The 20,746-nt window shown below is 38.2% G+C and overlaps 2 protein-coding genes across 2 annotated transcripts; both read left to right on the top strand.

Moving 5' to 3' along the window:
* Nucleotides 1–1,276: 1,276 nt before the first annotated feature.
* On the top strand, nucleotides 1,277–5,014 carry LOC131951786 (uncharacterized). The gene is made up of 3 exons (XM_059314179.1): nucleotides 1,277–2,366; nucleotides 4,670–4,771; nucleotides 4,899–5,014. Exons 1-3 carry the CDS (start codon nucleotides 1,277–1,279, stop codon nucleotides 5,012–5,014), a joined length of 1,308 nt encoding a protein of 435 aa, XP_059170162.1.
* A 14,198-nt stretch (nucleotides 5,015–19,212) lies between these two features.
* LOC131951784 (neuropeptides capa receptor-like) lies at nucleotides 19,213–20,280 on the top strand. Its single transcript, XM_059314178.1, has one exon. The coding sequence runs from the start codon at nucleotides 19,213–19,215 to the stop codon at nucleotides 20,278–20,280; it is 1,068 nt and encodes a 355-aa protein (XP_059170161.1).
* Nucleotides 20,281–20,746: the final 466 nt, after the last annotated feature.

The following is a 20,746-nucleotide window of genomic DNA, read 5'->3' as shown; positions in this document are numbered from 1 at the left end:
TCCGTTAATTGTAGAAATTAGAGGCAAAATGCGTATAATGTTACACCTGAAGGTCTTTGATCTTACAAGGAGAAAATCAAAGATAAAACCTGTTTAATTTAGATTGGAGAAGTTTTCTTATAGACAGGGGTTCTGCTTGAGTTGCTCCAGTGTCTTCCTGTGTTACTTTGTGGCATTTTTCACACTTGGTGTCAAATAGTACATCAGTCGGTTAGTGTCAAACAGTACATGAGTCGGTTAGTGTCAAACAGTACATGAGTCGGTTAGTGTCAAACATCAGTTGGTTAGTGTCAAACAGTACATCAATCGGTTAGTGTCAGAGTTTATACTTATGTCTTAGTACTCTTAGCCAGCGGTTTTATCTCACAGAAGGATATGTCCATATTTTAAAAACTACTTAAGCTTAACTATCTCAACCTATAAATGACAGAGTTAAGAATTGAAACGTATTTAATCACAGGAAGTTCCACTTCAGACCGACCCTGTTTACCTTACGATGCCAGTAGTTACAGATATAGTACAGATAGTTACAGACATATTTGCTGCATTGAAAACCTGTGATAATCAACATATTGTAGTAGTCCATAAGTAAAACAACAGCTGCACATTTTGAGAAGGTATTTAATGGTCTTATTTTGCATGAACTATCATTGAATAGAAGGACATATTTTAGTCATTCTTACACTGAGCAAACTTAAAGTTATGAAAACTCGTGTTTTTTTTTTTAATTTTTGGAACAAAGACGCCGTATCCAGTGGTTGGGTTGTGATAGTATCAACCATTCTGCAGTAACTGATAGAATTACAAAAATATCATAGTAACTAGTAAAGAATTACAATTACACATTCGTGATTGATAAACAACAAAATCGGCACGTTTTCACTAAGCTATTAGCTGTTTACCAAATGAATTAGATATTAGTCTAGATCTATATAACTGATGACGAATACATTACTTTGAACAAAAAATATAACCATTGTCTATTATATTTTAAAAATCCATGTTTTATTTATATACAGCTCTATAAGATGTGTCGGTGAAGTTGCAATCTTTGTTAGTTACGTGCGAGACGTTTTCGTTGAGGACCTTTACACAACTGAGGTCCCACACACTGGCAAGGAGCTCTACACAAGAAAGGACCTTCAATCAACTGACGACCCTCACAAAGTGAAAAACTCGACACAGCTGAACACCCACACACAAAAAATCTACACACAACTAAAGAAAAACACACAAGTGAGAACCCACCCCCCTCACACACACATACACGGGCACCATGAACACACCCACAACGCCAGCCTCCCCGTCCACCACACCCACGACGCCAACCACGTCGCTCAACACAACCACAACAGCGGCCACCCCCTTCAAACCGCTGGAGATATTCGTCACCAACACCCAGCTTGACTACGTCGAGAACCTTCTAGACGTCGGCCTAATCTCGGTACTGGCCGCCGTCGGCGTCGTCACCAACACACTCGACATCATCGTCTTCACCGCGCAGGGCTTCAAAGACAGCGTCAACATCTCCTTGACAACCATGGCCATCTGGGACTTGGCCAGGTGCGTGTTTGGACTGTTTATCCGCATCTACGGCCCGCTAGGCTGGTATTCACCAGTCTACAAGAAAACCTGGAAAAACTTGACCACGCCTACGATCAACTACCTACAGGTGTTCACCAACTACGTGACCTACGTCTTGGCCGCCTACGTCGCCTTTGAGCGGTGCCTGTGCGTGTGCGTGCCCTTTAAAGTCAAGGCTATCTTCACGCCGAAGCTCACGTTCTTCATGATGCTTCTCATATCGATACTCGTTATAGTATCGTTCGGCGTCATCTTTTTCGTCTACGATATCGTCTGGGTGTTTGACGTCGCCCTCAACCAAACCATAGTCGTGTATCGATACAACGATGTCTATAAAATCCACGGCGTAAAAATAATCGATTACTTCAACCTCATAGGCATCCTGAACCCGATTTTCTCTTTCGTCGTCATTCTCGTCTGCACAATCATCATCTTCGTACAGCTTCAGAAGATGTCGAAATTCCGGTTGAATTCTGCGCACAAGACGAAAACAGATTCGAAACGAGCGGATATGACGTCACGGGATAAACAAGTGGTGAAGATGTTGTTGGTGGTGATTATCGTCTATATCGTGGCCCTCATCCCCCGACTGATGCTGTACGCCGGCAAGATGCTGGAGCCAGAGTTCTACTACCTAAAGAGGTACCACAACCTCTTCAACGTGTGCGCCTACACCGTCATGGCCGTGGATTTCATTAACGCCTCGGTCCACCTCTTCATCTACCTCTCCATGAGCACTAATTTTAGGACAACCTTTCAGGAAATTATTCTAAGACAAGGGGGTAAGACAAAGTTGGCCAAGAAACTAAGTTATTGATAAACAACTGTTTTTTTAATGGTTTGTATAAGGTTGGGTTAGGTTTAGAGCCACGGTTATAGTTAAAGAATAGAGAATCATACTGGCAAAGTTTATTTTACGGCAAGTTTTGTGTTTAGTATTGGAATTGGAATTGGGATTTAGAATTACACATAGTGTTGGTGAATTTTGTGAGCTAGCACTTCTCTGTGGAGGTGGGGGTTTAATAAAATGTGACGTACCATATTATTTTTTTGTATTTAGATTTGACTGAAGTACAGAAAAACACTTTATTTGATTTGGTATTTGAGTAATTTTGAGAATGGAGGGTGTCAGTTTGCGATGTCATTTAAAGGATATTAGAGGCATTTTGCGACGACTGAGGAATAGGGATAAAATTATCTTAGTGTGAATTTAGCTAATTTAAAATATTTAATAATTTTTAATAACTTTCACAAATCTGCGACTACAAAATGGGATTAGACCTCCGATTATTGTAGTGATTTGCTTCGAGCTAAACAAAAGCTACTATTGTTGGTGTTGTACATATAACGTAGTATCTGGACCCGTCTTGTTATGTATTTTAAATTGTTTCCGTATTGAGTGAATTGTTTGTAGACATGCTGTCCAAATATTTAATAAGTCGGTACCAGTAACGTAGACCTCCACATCTTTTTAAAAAAAATATAAGTTCAACAATTTTCAAAGAAAACAAGACACATACATGATAATCACTTTATTTCGTGTGTAGATGATCAAAAATATAAAAAGTCTAAAACTGTGTAAATATTTTAACATTTGATTAAAGACTAGGAAAATAATACAATGGTATCACATTTGTAACAGGGTGTAACTTTTAAATAGCTTAGATATGACTGAAATGCATAATTTTTGTAACATTATCGATCAAAAGTGAAACGAATGAATTAGTAACAATCTTGTAACAACATTAAAACAGTATAAAATATAATACCGACTTTTCAACAAGCTGTTATATTTGTGTTTACACTAAAACTAAACAAAAACTGTTGCGGGTAACGCCAGACCTAGACAATGGCAACAGACTTTTTTTGTATTTTTGCGTTGAGTGTAGGGGTAACCAGCCCCCTACACCCACCAATGCTTTAAATCCATTTATAACTCTAGCCCTGGATTTGTCTCTCGCTCCTGGAATCATCTAAAGAATATTTACGTATATGACTTTAATCAACCATGTTACTGATACAAGCATAACTTCGTATTAAAACTTGCACCATTTATTTTGGTGTCACCCCCTTGGATTGCGTCACTCCGTGCGTTTCTCACCTCCATCCCCGCCTTGTGACGCCACTGGTTCTAATTTTAGTTTGTTATAAAATGATTTTATTCATAATTATCTATTCTTAAATCTCAGTAATCATACTTTAATGGTAAAAAAATATGTTTTTTTTTTAAAAAATGTATTTAGATTTCTTTTAAACATATTTAAATTTTGCTTGTAAACTGTATCAGTTTTGACCATGAATATTGCTTTAATATACGTATAATCGTTTTTGATTATCTGTTGGTTATAAGCCAGAGTTAAAACTGTGTTTTAGACTTAGGTATGTAAAGGTGGCCCAAACCACTATAGACAATATTCAACTTTAGTCTTCACCCAATAACAGAGTGACTTAAAATGAGATAATCGTCAGTTGACCAGAATTAGAAAAAAGCGCTTTTTTCCAAGCAGGTTAGGTCAATAATAAAACAAGTATGCCTATAACAAACCTTTATAATAATAAGCTCAAAAATACTACAATTTTAAAAATAGTAGTTTGTCTTTGGTCGATCCCAAACACAGAAGGAGAAAGGGTGAGCGGGGGGCTAGCAATCCCACCTCGCAAAAAAAAAAAGAACAAGTGCAAATACACCCAACCAACGTCATCTTGGTAGAGAAGGTGCCTCTTATGAAGAGCCAATGATGCATACTAGTGAAAGCATCAATGAATCTGGCTGGATGTCAAACCTCCTAACGCCCAAAACAAAATCCAGGGAATGGACCAGGTACATCAAATCCCTGTATGGTGGCAGATGATAATCACAGGCGGTATGGGATACGAAAAGGTGAACACTAAAGTTCTGGGGTCAAGCGAGATAGTGTGGAATGGCAGTGGCCAAACCAGGTGGATTACGGGAGCTGCTCAGGCCATGAGGATAAACATCATGAACACACCCAATGTGTAGCTCTAATGATGTTTCCAGAAGCAACGAATGCTTTGATTGCATGGAAGCCTATCTCGTCATGACTTAAATCGTTTCAATGTCAAGGGAAGAAAAACAACTTTAATTCAGGGATATGCACCATAGATCTTGGAACAGACGAAGAGAAAGAGGACTCCTACAATGCACTGCAAGCTTTGCCCAAGGAAAGTGGGCAAAAAAAAGTGTTTAGCAAAAATAGCTAGAAATACAAGAGCGTTTTGAATTCAGCATGTAATGAATTGTAATGATGTGTTGGAATAGAAAGAAAAATGAACAAAGCCATGGATCCCGCCAGAGATGTGGGCTAAGATGGAAGATGGGAGAGTTAAGACAGAAGATGAAGCAATTGAGGACGACAAAACAAAACAACAACAGAACAAAATATTGGGCAGTAAATCTAATGGTCCATAGAAGTCCAAAAAGATACAATTTCTTCCATAAGATGACGGTGAAAACAGAAACTACAGTAGGGCAAGGCAACAAGAAGAGACTATGAAATAGCTAGAACCCTCTCAGGCAAGAACCTAGATTCCAAACAATCTAGTGGAGGATAACTAAGAAAAGATCTTAACTAGTGACGTATACTTAACCGATCCCCCGCCCCACAAAAAAAAAAGATACCTGTTAATAACTTAGAAAATGTGAGCACACGTCCAGCCACAGTTAGAAATGGAGCAATAGAAAGTACGAGAAACATCAAGCGACAAGAGCCTAACTTTTACAAGTTTAGTTCACGTATACCAGTTAGAAATATTGGGAGCAATAGACAGTGCTGGAAATATTAAGCAGCTGGCCCAGACGGCACTCAAAGAAGACCACGCCGTATATGCAGATGATTATATTGCCAGCCTAATGTACAGATAAACTACCAGCCATAGCTGCAGATATCCTCAAACGTCTACTAAAGCAGATCTGGGAAGAGGAGAGTCACATCCTACTGAAAACTGGGCTACCTTGTAAAACTGCCAAAAAAAAAAAAAGGAGAAATGCCACAATATTACAACTGGAGAGAGCTAATACTTCTGTTTGTTTCAAGTAAGGTACTTACAAGAATCATCACAGAGGGGCTGTGACAAAATACTTGGACAAGAACAGATTGTTTTCGACAAGGCAGCGATCACATTGCCACGCTAAGCATGACTATTAAAAATTCCCATGAATGGCAATCCCCCCCCCCCCCTTTTCGTGATCTCTGTAGACTTTATAAAGGGTGTCGTTTGAAAGGTTGAATAGATATGTTAACTAGAAACTGAGTAATTATAGTATACCCAAGAAGTGGTATCCATCATATAGAATCTATAAAAGGACTGTACCTGTAAGATAATTCTCAAATAGAAAACAACCAAATCCTTTTCACAGTGAGTAAGGCCGGGATGAGTGTTAATTGTTTGGATCATGTTGTGGACCTCAAACAACTAAACAGAAATCACGAGAAACCTCAGTAAAATGGGAAGATCTTGATTTTGCAGAGGTCTGCCTCAAATTGACAAACAACAAGATACTTTAACTAAAATCTAACTAGTGATATGAAGAAACCTCAATCACAGGAATAAAAACCTCAAGAGTTAAAACACAGGACATCAGAATCTGTCACGCCAGGTCCTCACCAAACATCTAGCAGGAAATAAACATGAGATAAATTCAAATTGTCTCAACAAACATTTAACAGAAGACAAGCAAATGATAAATTCATATTGTCTCGCCAAACTTCTAACAGAAGACAAACAAGAGATAAATTCACATTGTCTCACCAAACATCTAACAAGAGATAAATTCACATTGTCTCACCAAACATTTAACAGAAGACATACATGAGAAGATAAATTCACATTGTCTCACCAAACATTTAACAGGAGAAGACAAGAGATAAATTCACATTGTCTCACCAAACATCTAACAGGAGACAAACAAGAGATAAATTCACATTGTCTCACCAAACATCTAACAGGAGAAGACAAGAGATAAATTCACATTATCTCACCAAACATCTAACAGGAGACAAACAAGAGATAAATTCACATTGTCTCACCAACATCTAACAGGAGAAGACAAGAGATAAATTCACATTATCTCACCAACATCTAACAGGAGACAAACAAGAGATAAATTCACATTGTCTCACCTAACATCTAACAGGAGACATACATGAGAAGATAAATTCACATTGTCTCACCTAACATTTAACAGAAGACAAACGCGAGATAAATTCACATCGTCTCACCAAACATGTAACAGGAGACAAGCAAGACATTAATTCACATTGTCTCGCCAAACATCTAACAGGAGAAGACAAACAAGAGATAAATTCACATTGTCTCACCAAACATCTAACAGAAGACAAACAAGAGATAAATTCACATTGTCTCACCAAACATCTAACAGGAGAAGACAAGAGATAAATTCACATTGTCTCACCAAACATCTAACAGGAGACAAACAAGAGATAAATTCACATTGTCTAACCAAACATCTAACAGGAGAAGACAAGAGATAAATTCACATTGTCTCACCAAACATCTAACAGGAGACAAACAAGAGATAAATTCACATTGTCTCACCAAACATCTAACAGGAGAAGACAAGAGATAAATTCACATTGTCTCACCAAACATCTAACAGGAGACAAACAAGAGATAAATTCACATTATCTCACCAAACATCTAACAGAAGACAAACAAGAGATAAATTCACATTGTCTTGCCAAACATCTAACAGGACAAGACAAGAGATAAATTCACATTGTCTCACCAAGCATCTAACAGGAGAAGACAAGAGATAAATTCACATTGTCTCACCAAACATCTAACAGGAGACAAACAAGAGATAAATTCACATTATCTCACCAAACATCTAACAGAAGACAAACAAGAGATAAATTCACATTGTCTTGCCAAACATCTAACAGGACAAGACAAGAGATAAATTCACATTGTCTCACCAAGCATCTAACAGGAGAAGACAAGAGATAAATTCACATTGTCTCACCAAACATCTAACAGGAGACAAACAAGAGATAAATTCACATTGTCTTGCCAAACATCTAACAGGACAAGACAAGAGATAAATTCACATTGTCTCACCAAGCATCTAACAGGAGAAGACAAGAGATAAATTCACATTGTCTCACCAAACATCTAACAGGAGACAAACAAGAGATAAATTCACATTGTCTAACCAAACATCTAACAGGAGAAGACAAACAAGAGATAAATTCACATTGTCTCACCAAACATCTAACAGAAGACAAACAAGAGATAAATTCACATTGTCTCACCAAACATCTAACAGGAGAAGTCAAACACGAGATAAATTCACATTGTCTCACCAAACATATAACAGGAGAAGACAAACAAGAGATAAGTTCACATTGTCTCACCAAACATCTAACAGGAGAAGACAAACAAGAGATAAGTTCACATTGTCTCACCAAACATCTAACAGGAGAAGACAAACAAGAGATAAATTCACATTATCTCACCAAATATCTAACAGGAGATAAATTCACATTGTCTCACCAAACATCTATCAGGAGAAGACAAACAAGAGATAAATTCACATTGTCTCACCAAACATCTAACAGGAGAAGACAAACAAGAGATAAATTCACATTATCTCACCAAATATCTAACAGGAGATAAATTCACATTGTCTCACCAAACATCTAACAGGAGAAGACAAACAAGAGATAAATTCACATTGTCTCACCAAACATCTAACAGGAGACAAACAAGAGATAAATTCACGTTGTCTCACCAACATCTAACAGGAGAAGACAAGAGATAAATTCACATTGTCTCACCAAACATCTAACAGGAAACAAGAGATAAATTCACATTTTCTCACCAAACATCTAACAGAAGACAAACAAGAGATAAATTCACATTGTCTCACCAAACATCTAACAGGAGAAGACAAGAGATAAATTCACATTGTCTCACCAAACATCTAACAGAAGACAAACAAGAGATAAATTCACATTGTCTAACCAAACATCTAACAGGAGAAGACAAGAGATAAATTCACATTGTCTCACCAAACATCTAACAGAAGACAAACAAGAGATAAATTCACATTGTCTCACCAAACATCTAACAGGAGACAAACAAGAGATAAATTCACATTGTCTCACGAAACATCTAACAGGAGAAGACAAGAGATAAATTCACATTGTCTCACCAAACATCTAACAGATGACAAACAAGAGATAAATTCACATTGTCTCACCAAACATCTAACAGGAGACAAACAAGAGATAAATTCAAATTGTCTCTCCAAACATCTAACAGAAGACAAACAAGAGATAAATTCACATTGTCTCACCAAACATCTAACAGTAGACAAACAAGAGATAAATTCACATTATCTCACCAAACATCTAACACGGGAAGACAAGAGATAAATTCACATTGTCTCACCAAACATCTAACAGAAGACAAACAAGAGATAAATTCACATTGTCTCACCAAACATCTAACAGGAGACAAACAAGAGATACATTCACATTTTCTCACCAAACATCTAACAGGAGACAAACAAGAGATAAATTCACATTGTCTCACCAAACATCTAACAGGAGACAAACAAGAGATAAATTCACATTGTCTCACCAAACATCTAACAGGAAAAGACAAGAGATAAATTCACATTGTCTCACCAAACATCTAACAGGAGACAAACAAGAGATAAATTCACATTTTCTCACCAAACATCTAACAGAAGACAAACAAGAGATAAATTCACATTGTCTCACCAAACATCTAACAGGAGACAAACAAGAGATAAATTCACATTGTCTCACCAAACATCTAACAGGAAAAGACAAGAGATAAATTCACATTGTCTCACCAAACATCTAACAGGAGACAAACAAGAGATAAATTCACATTGTCTCACCAAACATCTAACAGGAAAAGACAAGAGATAAATTCACATTGTCTCACCAAACATCTAACAGTAGACAAACAAGAGATAAATTCACATTATCTCACCAAACATCTAACACGGAAAGACAAGAGATAAATTCACATTGTCTCACCAAACATCTAACAGGAAAAGACAAGAGATAAATTCACATTGTCTCACCAAACATCTAACAGTAGACAAACAAGAGATAAATTCACATTGTCTCACCAAACATCTAACAGGAGACAAAGGAGATAAAATCACATTGTCTCACCAATCATCTAGCAGAAGACAAACGTGACATAAATTCACATTGTCTTACCAAACATTTAACAGAAGACATACATGAGAAGATAAATTCACATTGTCTCACCAAACATTTAACAGGAGAAGACAAGAGATAAATTCACATTGTCTCACCAAACATCTAACAGGAGAAGACAAGAGATAAATTCACATTGTCTCACCAAACATTTAACAGGAGAAGACAAGAGATAAATTCACATTGTCTCACCAAACATCTAACAGAAGACAAACAAGAGATAAATTCACATTGTCTCACCAAACATCTAACAGGAGACAAACAAGAGATAAATTCACATTATCTCACCAAACATCTAACAGTAGACAAACAAGAGATAAATTCACATTGTCTCACCAAACATTTAACAGGAGAAGACAAGAGATAAATTCACATTGTCTCACCAACATCTAACAGGAGAAGACAAGAGATAAATTCACATTGTCTCACCAAACATCTAACAGGAGACATACATGAGAAGATAAATTCACATTGTCTCACCTAACATTTAACAGAAGACAAACGCGAGATAAATTCACATCGTCTCACCAAACATGTAACAGGAGACAAGCAAGACATTAATTCACATTGTCTCGCCAAACATCTAACAGGAGAAGACAAACAAGAGATAAATTCACATTGTCTCACCAAACATCTAACAGAAGACAAACAAGAGATAAATTCACATTGTCTCACCAAACATCTAACAGGAGAAGACAAGAGATAAATTCACATTGTCTCACCAAACATCTAACAGGAGACAAACAAGAGATAAATTCAAATTGTCTAACCAAACATCTAACAGGAGAAGACAAGAGATAAATTCACATTGTCTCACCAAACATCTAACAGGAGAAGACAAGAGATAAATTCACATTGTCTCACCAAACATCTAACAGGAGACAAACAAGAGATAAATTCACATTGTCTTGCCAAACATCTAACAGGAGAAGACAAGAGATAAATTCACATTGTCTCACCAAACATCTAACAGGAGACAAACAAGAGATAAATTCACATTGTCTCACCAAACATCGAACAGAAGACAAACAAGAGATAAATTCACATTGTCTCACCAAACATCTAACAGGAGACAAACAAGAGATAAATTCACATTATCTCACCAAACATCTAACAGAAGACAAACAAGAGATAAATTCACATTGTCTCACCAAACATCTAACAGGAGAAAACAAACAAGAGATAAATTCACATTGTCTCACCAACATCTAACAGGAGAAGACAAGCAAGAGATAAATTCACATTGTCTCACCAAACATCTAACAGGAGACAAGCAAGAGATAAATTCAAATTGTCTCACCAAACATCTAACAGGAGAAGACAAGAGATAAATTCACATTGTCTCACCAAACATCTAACAGGAGAGAAACAAGAGATAAATTCACATTGTCTCACCAAACATCTAACAGAAGACAAACAAAAGATAAATTCACATTGTCTTGCCAAACATCTATCAGGAGAAGACAAGAGATAAATTCACATTGTCTCACCAAACATGTAACAGAAGACAAACAAGAGATAAATTCACATTGTCTCACCAAACATCTAAAAGAAGACAAACAAGAGATAAATTCACATTGTCTCACCAAACATCTAACAGGAGAAGACAAGAGATAAATTCACATTGTCTCACCAAACATCTAACAGGAGACAAACAAGAGATAAATTCACATTGTCTCACCAAACATCTAACAGAAGAGAAGACAAACAAGAGATAAATTCACATTGTCTCACCAAACATCTAACAGAAGACAAACAAGAGATAAATTCACATTGTCTCACCAAACATCTAACAGGAGACAAACAAGAGATAAATTCACATTGTCTCACCAAACATCTAACAGGAGAAGACAAGAGATAAATTCACATTGTCTCACCAAACTTCTAACAGGATACAAACAAGAGATAAATTCACATTGTCTCACCAAACATCTAACAGAAGACAAACCATAGATAAATTCACATTGTCTCACCAAACATCTAATAGGAGACAAACAAGAGATATATTCACATTGTCTCACCAATCATCTAACAAGAGACACACAAGAGATAAATTCACATTGTCTCACCAAACATCTAACAAGAGACAAACAAGAGATAAATTCACATTATCTCACCAAATATCTAACAGTAGACAAACAAGAGATAAATTCACATTGTCTCACCAAACATCTAACAGGAGAAGTCAAACACGAGATAAATTCACATTGTCTCACCAAACATATAACAGGAGAAGACAAACAAGAGATAAGTTCACATTGTCTCACCAAACATCTAACAGGAGAAGACAAACAAGAGATAAGTTCACATTGTCTCACCAAACATCTAACAGGAGAATACAAACAAGAGATAAATTCACATTATCTCACCAAATATCTAACAGGAGATAAATTCACATTGTCTCACCAAACATCTATCAGGAGAAGACAAACAAGAGATAAATTCACATTGTCTCACCAAACATCTAACAGGAGAAGACAAACAAGAGATAAATTCACATTATCTCACCAAATATCTAACAGGAGATAAATTCACATTGTCTCACCAAACATCTAACAGGAGAAGACAAACAAGAGATAAATTCACATTGTCTCACCAAACATCTAACAGGAGACAAACAAGAGATAAATTCACATTATCTCACCAAACATCTAACAGGAAACAAGAGATAAATTCACATTTTCTCACCAAACATCTAACAGAAGACAAACAAGAGATAAATTCACATTGTATCACCAAACATCTAACAGGAGACAAACAAGAGATAAATTCACATTGTCTCACCAAACATCTAACAGGAGAAGACAAGAGATAAATTCACATTGTCTCACCAAACATCTAACAGGAGTAGACAAGAGATAAATTCACATTGTCTCACCAAACATCTATCAGGAGAAGACAAACAAGAGATAAATTCACATTGTCTCACCAAACATCTAACAGGAGAAGACAAACAAGAGATAAATTCACATTATCTCACCAAATATCTAACAGGAGATAAATTCACATTGTCTCACCAAACATCTAACAGGAGACAAACAAGAGATAAATTCACATTATCTCACCAAACATCTAACAGGAAACAAGAGATAAATTCACATTTTCTCACCAAACATCTAACAGAAGACAAACAAGAGATAAATTCACATTGTCTCACCAAACATCTAACAGGAGAAGACAAGAGATAAATTCACATTGTCTCACCAAACATCTAACAGGAGACAAACAAGAGATAAATTCACATTATCTCACCAAACATCTAACAGATGACAAACAATAGATAAATTCACATTGTCTCACCAAACATCTAACAGAAGACAAACAAGAGATAAATTCACATTGTCTCACCAAACATCTAACAGTAGACAAACAAGAGATAAATTCACATTATCTCACCAAACATCTAACAGGAGAAGACAAGAGATAAATTCACATTGTCTCACCAAACATCTAACAAGGGAAGACAAGAGATAAATTCACATTGTCTCACCAAACATCTAACAGTAGACAAACAAGAGATAAATTCACATTGTCTCACCAAACATCTAACAGGAGACAAAGGAGATAAAATCACATTGTCTCACCAATCATCTAGCAGAAGACAAACATGACATAAATTCACATTGTCTCACCAAACATCTAACAGGAGAAGACAAGAGATAAATTCACATTGTCTCACCAAACATTTAACAGGAGACAAACAAGAGATAAATTCACATTGTCTCACCAAACATCTAACAGGAGAAGACAAGAGATAAATTCACATTGTCTCACCAAACATTTAACAGGAGAAGACAAGAGATAAATTCACATTGTCTCACCAAACATTTAACAGGAGACAAACAAGAGATAAATTCACATTGTCTCACCAAACATCTAACAGGAGACAAACAAGAGATAAATTCACATTGTCTCACCAAACATCTAACAGGAGAAGACAAGAGATAAATTCACATTGTCTCACCAAACATCTAACAGGAGACAAGAGATAAATTTACATTGTCTCTGGGAAGCGGGATAAACACAAACAGGTGAAGACATTAAACACATACGGTTACTGTTCATTTAGCTGACTTTCTGAAACTAAAACTATATCATTAACGAAAATAATCTGCCCATCAATAGAACGCTTGGTCGGTTCTCTGGTTTAAAGACGTCAGTGAATACTGCTAATCCTTCAATATTTTCAAAGGACTAATAAAATCCAGTTCGAACGACAACTAAATATTCTTGGTCTGTCATTGATGACGAATTTATCGAAAGGTTTTAACGAAATCGAGGCTTTAAGAAGTGTCAAAAATGAGTACATGATTTAGCCACAAACCCACCAACCAAAAACATTTAGTAATCCAGAGGTAGAGATTACAGGTCTGTAGCACCTAATTTTGTTGGACACGGCTATTCTCAACTGCCAGATATGTTAGTTAACATTTGACAGAGATTTTAGTTAATGAATGACAGAGATTTTTAATCCTAACCTGCCTTAGCATTTAGTTCAGGTGTACCAGAGGATATACTTCAGAAATGCAATTTAGTCAAGCTTGCTAGAAGTTCTAGAATAATCTAGAAAGATACTTTAATTGAATTATGCCAGAGGTTTTAGTTTACGTTAAGATTTAAGTTAAGATTTGCCCGTTTTTATTTCACGTTATTTAGAAATCCTAGCAAAAGATTTTTGTTAATATCTGCGAAAGATTTTAATTCACTCTGCCTGATATTTTAGATCACAGATTTCAGATATTTTATTTTACACACGCCAGAAATTTTAGTTCCCAATTGCAAGATATTTTAGTTCTCATAACTCAAGAGTTTTAGTTCAGTTCATATATGCGAGATATTTTATTTTACATACGCCGCATATTTTTGTTCACATATACCAGAGCCTAAATTTTACAAGTTGTTAATAGTTTAGTTCAGATATGTCAAACGTTTAGTAGACGTTATGGATCACATTTTAGTTAAAAGTTAATAGGTATATAATAATATGTAATTATGTCATTAAGCAGATGCATGTACAGATGTTTATAACTAGGTACAGAAAACAGCCGAGCATCACAAAGAGCATTCTTCTAGATGTACTAGGGCTTTACAGAAAAAATAACTTAGTACAGCTACAAATACTGTCCTGGTACAGCTACAAGTCCTGACCTAGTACAGCTACAAGTCCTGACCTAGTACAGCTACAAGTCCTGACCTAGTACAGCTACAGGTCCTGACCTAGGACAGCTACAAGTCCTGACCTAGTACAGCTACAGGTCCTGACCTAGTAAAGCTACAGGTCCTGACCTAGTACAGCTACAGGTCCTGACCTAGTACAGCTACAAGTCCTGACCTAGTACAGCTACAAGTCCTGATCTAGTACAGCTACAGGTCCTGACCTAGGACAGCTACAAGTCCTGATCTAGTACAGCTACAGGTCCTGACCTAGGACAGCTACAGGTCCTGACCTACTTCAGCTACAGGTCCTGACCTAGTACAGCTACAAGTCCTGACCTAGTACAGCTACAAGGTTGACCTAGTACAGCTACAAGTCTTGACCTAGTACAGCTACAAGTCTTGACCTAGTACAGCTACAAGTCCTGACCTAGTACAGCTACAAGTCCTGACCTAGTACAGCTACAAGTCCTGACCTAGTACAGCTACAGGTCCTGACCTAGTACAGCTACAGGTCCTGACCTAGTACAGCTACAAGTCCTGACCTAGTACAGCTACAAGTCCTGACCTAGTACAGCTACAAGTCCTGACCTAGTACAGCTACAGGTCCTGACCTAGGACAGCTACAAGTCCTGACCTAGTACAGCTACAGGTCCTGACCTAGTACAGCTACAGGTCCTGACCTAGTACAGCTACAGGTCCTGACCTAGTACAGCTACAAGTCCTGACCTAGTACAGCTACAAGTCCTGATCTAGTACAGCTACAGGTCCTGACCTAGGACAGCTACAGGTCCTGACCTAGGACAGCTACAAGTCCTGATCTAGTACAGCTACAGGTCCTGACCTAGGACAGCTACAGGTCCTGACCTACTACAGCTACAGGTCCTGACCTAGTACAGCTACAAGTCCTGACCTAGTACAGCTACAAGTCCTGACCTAGTACAGCTACAAGGTTGACCTAGTACAGCTACAAATCTTGACCTAGTACAGCTACCAGTCTTGACCTAGTACAGCTACAAGTCCTGACCTAGTACAGCTACAAGTCCTGACCTAGTACAGCTACAGGTCCTGACCTAGTACAGCTACAAATCCTGACCTAGTACAGCTACAAGTCCTGACCTAGTACAGCTACAAGTCCTGACCTAGTACAACTACAAGTCTTGACCTAGTACAGCTACAGGTCCTGACCTAGTACAGCTACAAGTCCTGACCTAGTACAGCTACAAGTCCTGACCTAGTACAGCTACAGGTCCTGATCTAGTACAGCTACAAGTCCTGACCTAGTACAGCTACAAGTCCTGACCTAGTACAGCTACAAGTCCTGACCTAGTACAGATACAAGTCAGGACCTAGTACAGCTACAAGTCCTGACATAGTACAGCTACAGGTCCTGACCTAGTACAGCTACAAGTCCTGACCTAGTACAGCTACAAGTCCTGACCTAGTACAGCTACAAGTCCTGACCTAGTACAGCTACAAGTCCTTACCTAGTACAGCTACAAGTCCTGACCTAGTACAGCTACAGGTCCTGACCTACTACAGCTACAAGTCCTGACCTAGTACAGCTACAGGTCCTGACCTACTACAGCTACAAGTCCTGACATAGTACAGCTACAGGTCCTGACCTAGTACAGCTACAAGTCCTGACCTAGTACAGCTACAAGTCCTGATCTAGTACAGCTACAAGTCAGGACCTAGTACAGATACAAGTCAGGACCTAGTCCAGTTACAACTGACTTAGTACAGCTACAAGTCCTGACCTAATATAGCAAGGACAGCTACAAGTCCTGTACTAGTTCTGTGAGTTAGGCTGTAAAATATTATTTCAAGCTGACACTAAAGTCGATTTGTTCTCAACTATTTGATGTTATTTCACAACAAACGATAGACGACTATCCTTGTTGCTTTATTCAGCAACCAAATCATTGTATGAAGTTATTGGCGACTATTTTGTAACAGTCGCAACACTATTTAAATTTACTGGCGATCATTTATCTAATTGCTTCAACACAGTGTACAACTGTTGACGACTACTATTAGCTAGCTGCTGTCTCGCTGTATACAGTAATTGGCAAATATTCTGTAGCAGTCATCACGCTGTCTGAATCTGTTGGCGACTATTCTGTAGCTGTCGCCACACTGTGCGAATCTATTAGCGACTTTATCTAGCTGTCATCACATTGTAGAAATCTGTTGGCGACTATTTTGTAGCTGTCAACACATTGTGCGAATCTATCGGCGACTTTTATCTAGCAGTCATCACATTGTAGAAATCTGTTGGCGACTATTTTGTAGCTGTCAACACACTGTGCGAATCTGTTGGCGACTTTTATCTATCTATCATCACACTGCAAAATGCTAGCGACCGCTGTCTAGCAGATTGAGTGTACCCTGAGACCACTAAATCAAGATGGTTACTGATTCGTCTCCTGTTGCTATACATTAAGACATTTTAAAACAGCAGTAGTAGATCTAAAACACGAATATCCTCATATAATTCTTTACGTCGCTGCTACGATAAAAACAATATTGATTTTCAGATTATTTTAGAGCTTGAGGTCATATTCTACATCAAAGTTCAGAGGCTAATTCTATATTATAAAGCGCGAATATTTTCAAAAAGCCAACATTAGACAAACTGCGATTAAATTTCGCGGTAAATTGAAGAACAGCTTGACGAAAAAACACCTTGGGCGCCGAAACTACAGTTCTAGCACCGTTCTTTTCGTGTAATAGCCTGTTTCCAGAGGTTCCAGAATTGTCAGGCGTCTCCACCTCAATCCTCAAACCGTCAACGTGTCATCTTCTTAATCGATGCCATCCCGCCCATCGTTTTTCGTGAAACCAGCAAGGGAGGTAATTGTTCTCAAATTCTAAGCCTGCATCAATTGTCAGCGATTATCTATCCTGTCCGCGGTTATTCCCCTTTATGTGACTTGTAATAAACGACTGGATTCATCTTTGCGAATTGTCGGATAAATCAATGTTCTTATATTAAATACATGTTTCAATTTGTTCAAGTTTAAAAAACACAAAATTGAGACAAATGACACACAATTTAAAAATGTCACCCTTAAAAAACGGGTTGTCACGTTATCAGAAAGATTTTTGTAATATTCTTGCCCTGATATTTTGATAAAGGCAAATCGAAGTTTGATTACAGGTTAAACTCGCCAACTCGTGACGTCAGCCCGCTCTCGTTAAAACAGAAGAGAATGTTCTAGACAGAAAAGGTTCCGACGCCCGGCCCCTACACTTCTCACCACCTACCTCCAATGTTATACCAGTGTGGTGTGGAGCTGGTCATACTCGTGAGGACGCCTGTGGTGACCTGTGGCCATGACCCGACCGTACTGTACCTGACCATAAGGATTTACTTCTGTCTCTACGCCTTCCTGTCTGGCAGAGGTCTCAGAACTTTAACAGATAAACGCAGTCTTTGACGATAGTTCCATCGCATAGATTAGAATTCTAGGCTAGCTAGTTATTTTAGTATTGTCGAATATTCATCAGACGTATCAAAGTTCTAGACTTACTAGTCATTGTAGTATTGTCGAATATTCATCAGACTTATCAAACTTCTAGACTTACTATCATTGTAGTACTGTCGAGTATTCATCAGACTTATCAAAGTTCTAGACTTACTAGTCATTGTAGTATTGTCAAGTATTGATAAGATAAACCAACGTTCTAGTCTAGCTAGCTATTGTACGATTGTTGAGTGTTCAGCAGACAGATCGAAGGTCTAGACTCTTGCGTTTTTATACTGTTAAACAAAAGTTTTGAACCTCGGGTATATTTCCATCAAACGTAATTTGAATTATATCTCCTTGTTACTGAGTTAAATTAACAACTCTGTTGTTGTGATTTAACCTAATGCAATCGTCTATGTCTATTGAAGTTACATAGAGACTTTCACTAGTACGATTATTTAAAACTTTAACCCGTTATTAATTGGAATTAGGTGAAGCAATTTCACTGTTTTCATTATAAGTGTAAACATTTAAAAACGTAAATCTGCTTAATGCGTGTAGATTTTGGCGAATAATCTCCATAAGATTATCTAAATTTTAAAAAGTAAATAAACTATTTCTGTATGAGAAGTGTAAAAGATATATTGGAGTGTTGTAATGGCGAGTACACTAAACCCTTAACTAGTCACACACATTACTTCTTGTCTAGCGACGATTTACTCAGCCCATATTGCTATACCTGAACAAGAAAAACAACTATGAACTCAGGTAACACGACCTTGACCCCGCAGGCAACGACGCCGACGACGTCGGTGAAAACGAACCAACTTTTTATTTCCGACGCCGAGCTGGACACGGCCGAGAACCTTCTGGACGTCGGCCTCATCTCCGTCTTCGCCGTCAGCGGCATCGTCACAAACATCCTCAACCTCATCGTCTTCTCGGCGCAGGGTTTCCACGACAGCGTCAACATCTCCTTGACAACCATGGCCATCTGGGACCTGCTCAAGTGCGTGTTCGGCCTGTTCATCCGGATCTACGGCCCGCTGGGTTGGTACTCGCCGGCCCTGAAGAAGACGTGGAAGAGCTTGACGGCCCCGAACATGGTCTACCTTCAGGTTTTCTGCAACTACGTCTCCTACATCCTGGCCGCCTACGTCGCCTTTGAGCGCTGCCTGTGCGTGTGCGTGCCCTTCAAGGTCAAGGCTATCTTCACGCCGAGGCTGACCCTGTTCATGATGGTGCTCATCTCCGTCATGGTCATCGTCTCGTTCGGCTGCATCTTCTTCGTCTTCGACATCGTCTGGGTCTTCGACCCCGTCTTCAACCAAACCGTCGCCCTGCATCGGTACAACGACGTCTACAAGACCCACGGGCCGAAAATCATCGAGTACTTCACGTACATCGGCATCATGAACCCGATATTCGCCTTCGTCGTCATCCTCGTCTGCACCATCATCATCGTCGTCCAGCTCCACAAGATGTCCAAGTTCAGGTTGAAATCCGCCCATAAGACCTCGACCGATTCGAAACGAGCGGATATGACATCACGGGACAAGCAAGTGGTGAAGATGTTGCTGGTGGTGATCATTGTCTACATCGTCGCCCTGCTGCCGAGGTTCGCGCTGCATGCCGGGAAGTTCATCGAGCCCGAGTTCTACTACCTCAAGAGGTACAACAACCTCTTCACGGTCTGCGCCAACATCGTCATGGCCGTGGACTTTCTCAACTCCTCCGTTCACCTCTTCATCTTCCTCTCCATGAGCACCAACTTCAGAACGACTTTCCATGAAAAGATTCGACTGTGTGGAAACCAGAAAAAATAGTTTTAGGTTTAAAGTCTTGTATTTTTGAGACAGCGTGAACAGACTTCAGAATGATTTTCCACGAAATTAGTAGACCGTGAAGAAGAAAAAATAGTTTTTAATTTTTGTATCTTTTAACTCCAAGTAGAATCTCCAGACCGGCGTTCCATAAAAATATAATACCGTGTAGAACTAAACACAGAGAAAAATAGTTTTAGTTTTAACATAACACTTTGTGTTGGGCACCAGAAAGATTGCATGCATGAAAATTGCACTGGTATCCAGAGATAGAAACTGGTATTTTATTAAATGGTAGCCTTGGTCTTTGTGTTGTGTCCTTTTTTAAAAATTAAATTAAATACTGTTTAAAACAAATCAATTACATTAATTATCAATGTGTGTGTTTTTAGCGTGTAAACATTATTCTTTAATTTACACATCTAGAACTTGTCTTAAAGTTCAAATATAATAATGTTTTTACACATGT

The sequence above is a fragment of the Physella acuta genome, unplaced genomic scaffold (genome assembly GCF_028476545.2).
Source record: "Physella acuta isolate Inbredline_101_S28 unplaced genomic scaffold, ASM2847654v3 ptg000829l, whole genome shotgun sequence".
Lineage (NCBI taxonomy): Eukaryota > Metazoa > Mollusca > Gastropoda > Physidae > Physella > Physella acuta.
The sequence above is the reverse complement of the archived record's forward strand: the minus strand, read 5'-3'. Positions and strand labels throughout refer to the sequence as shown.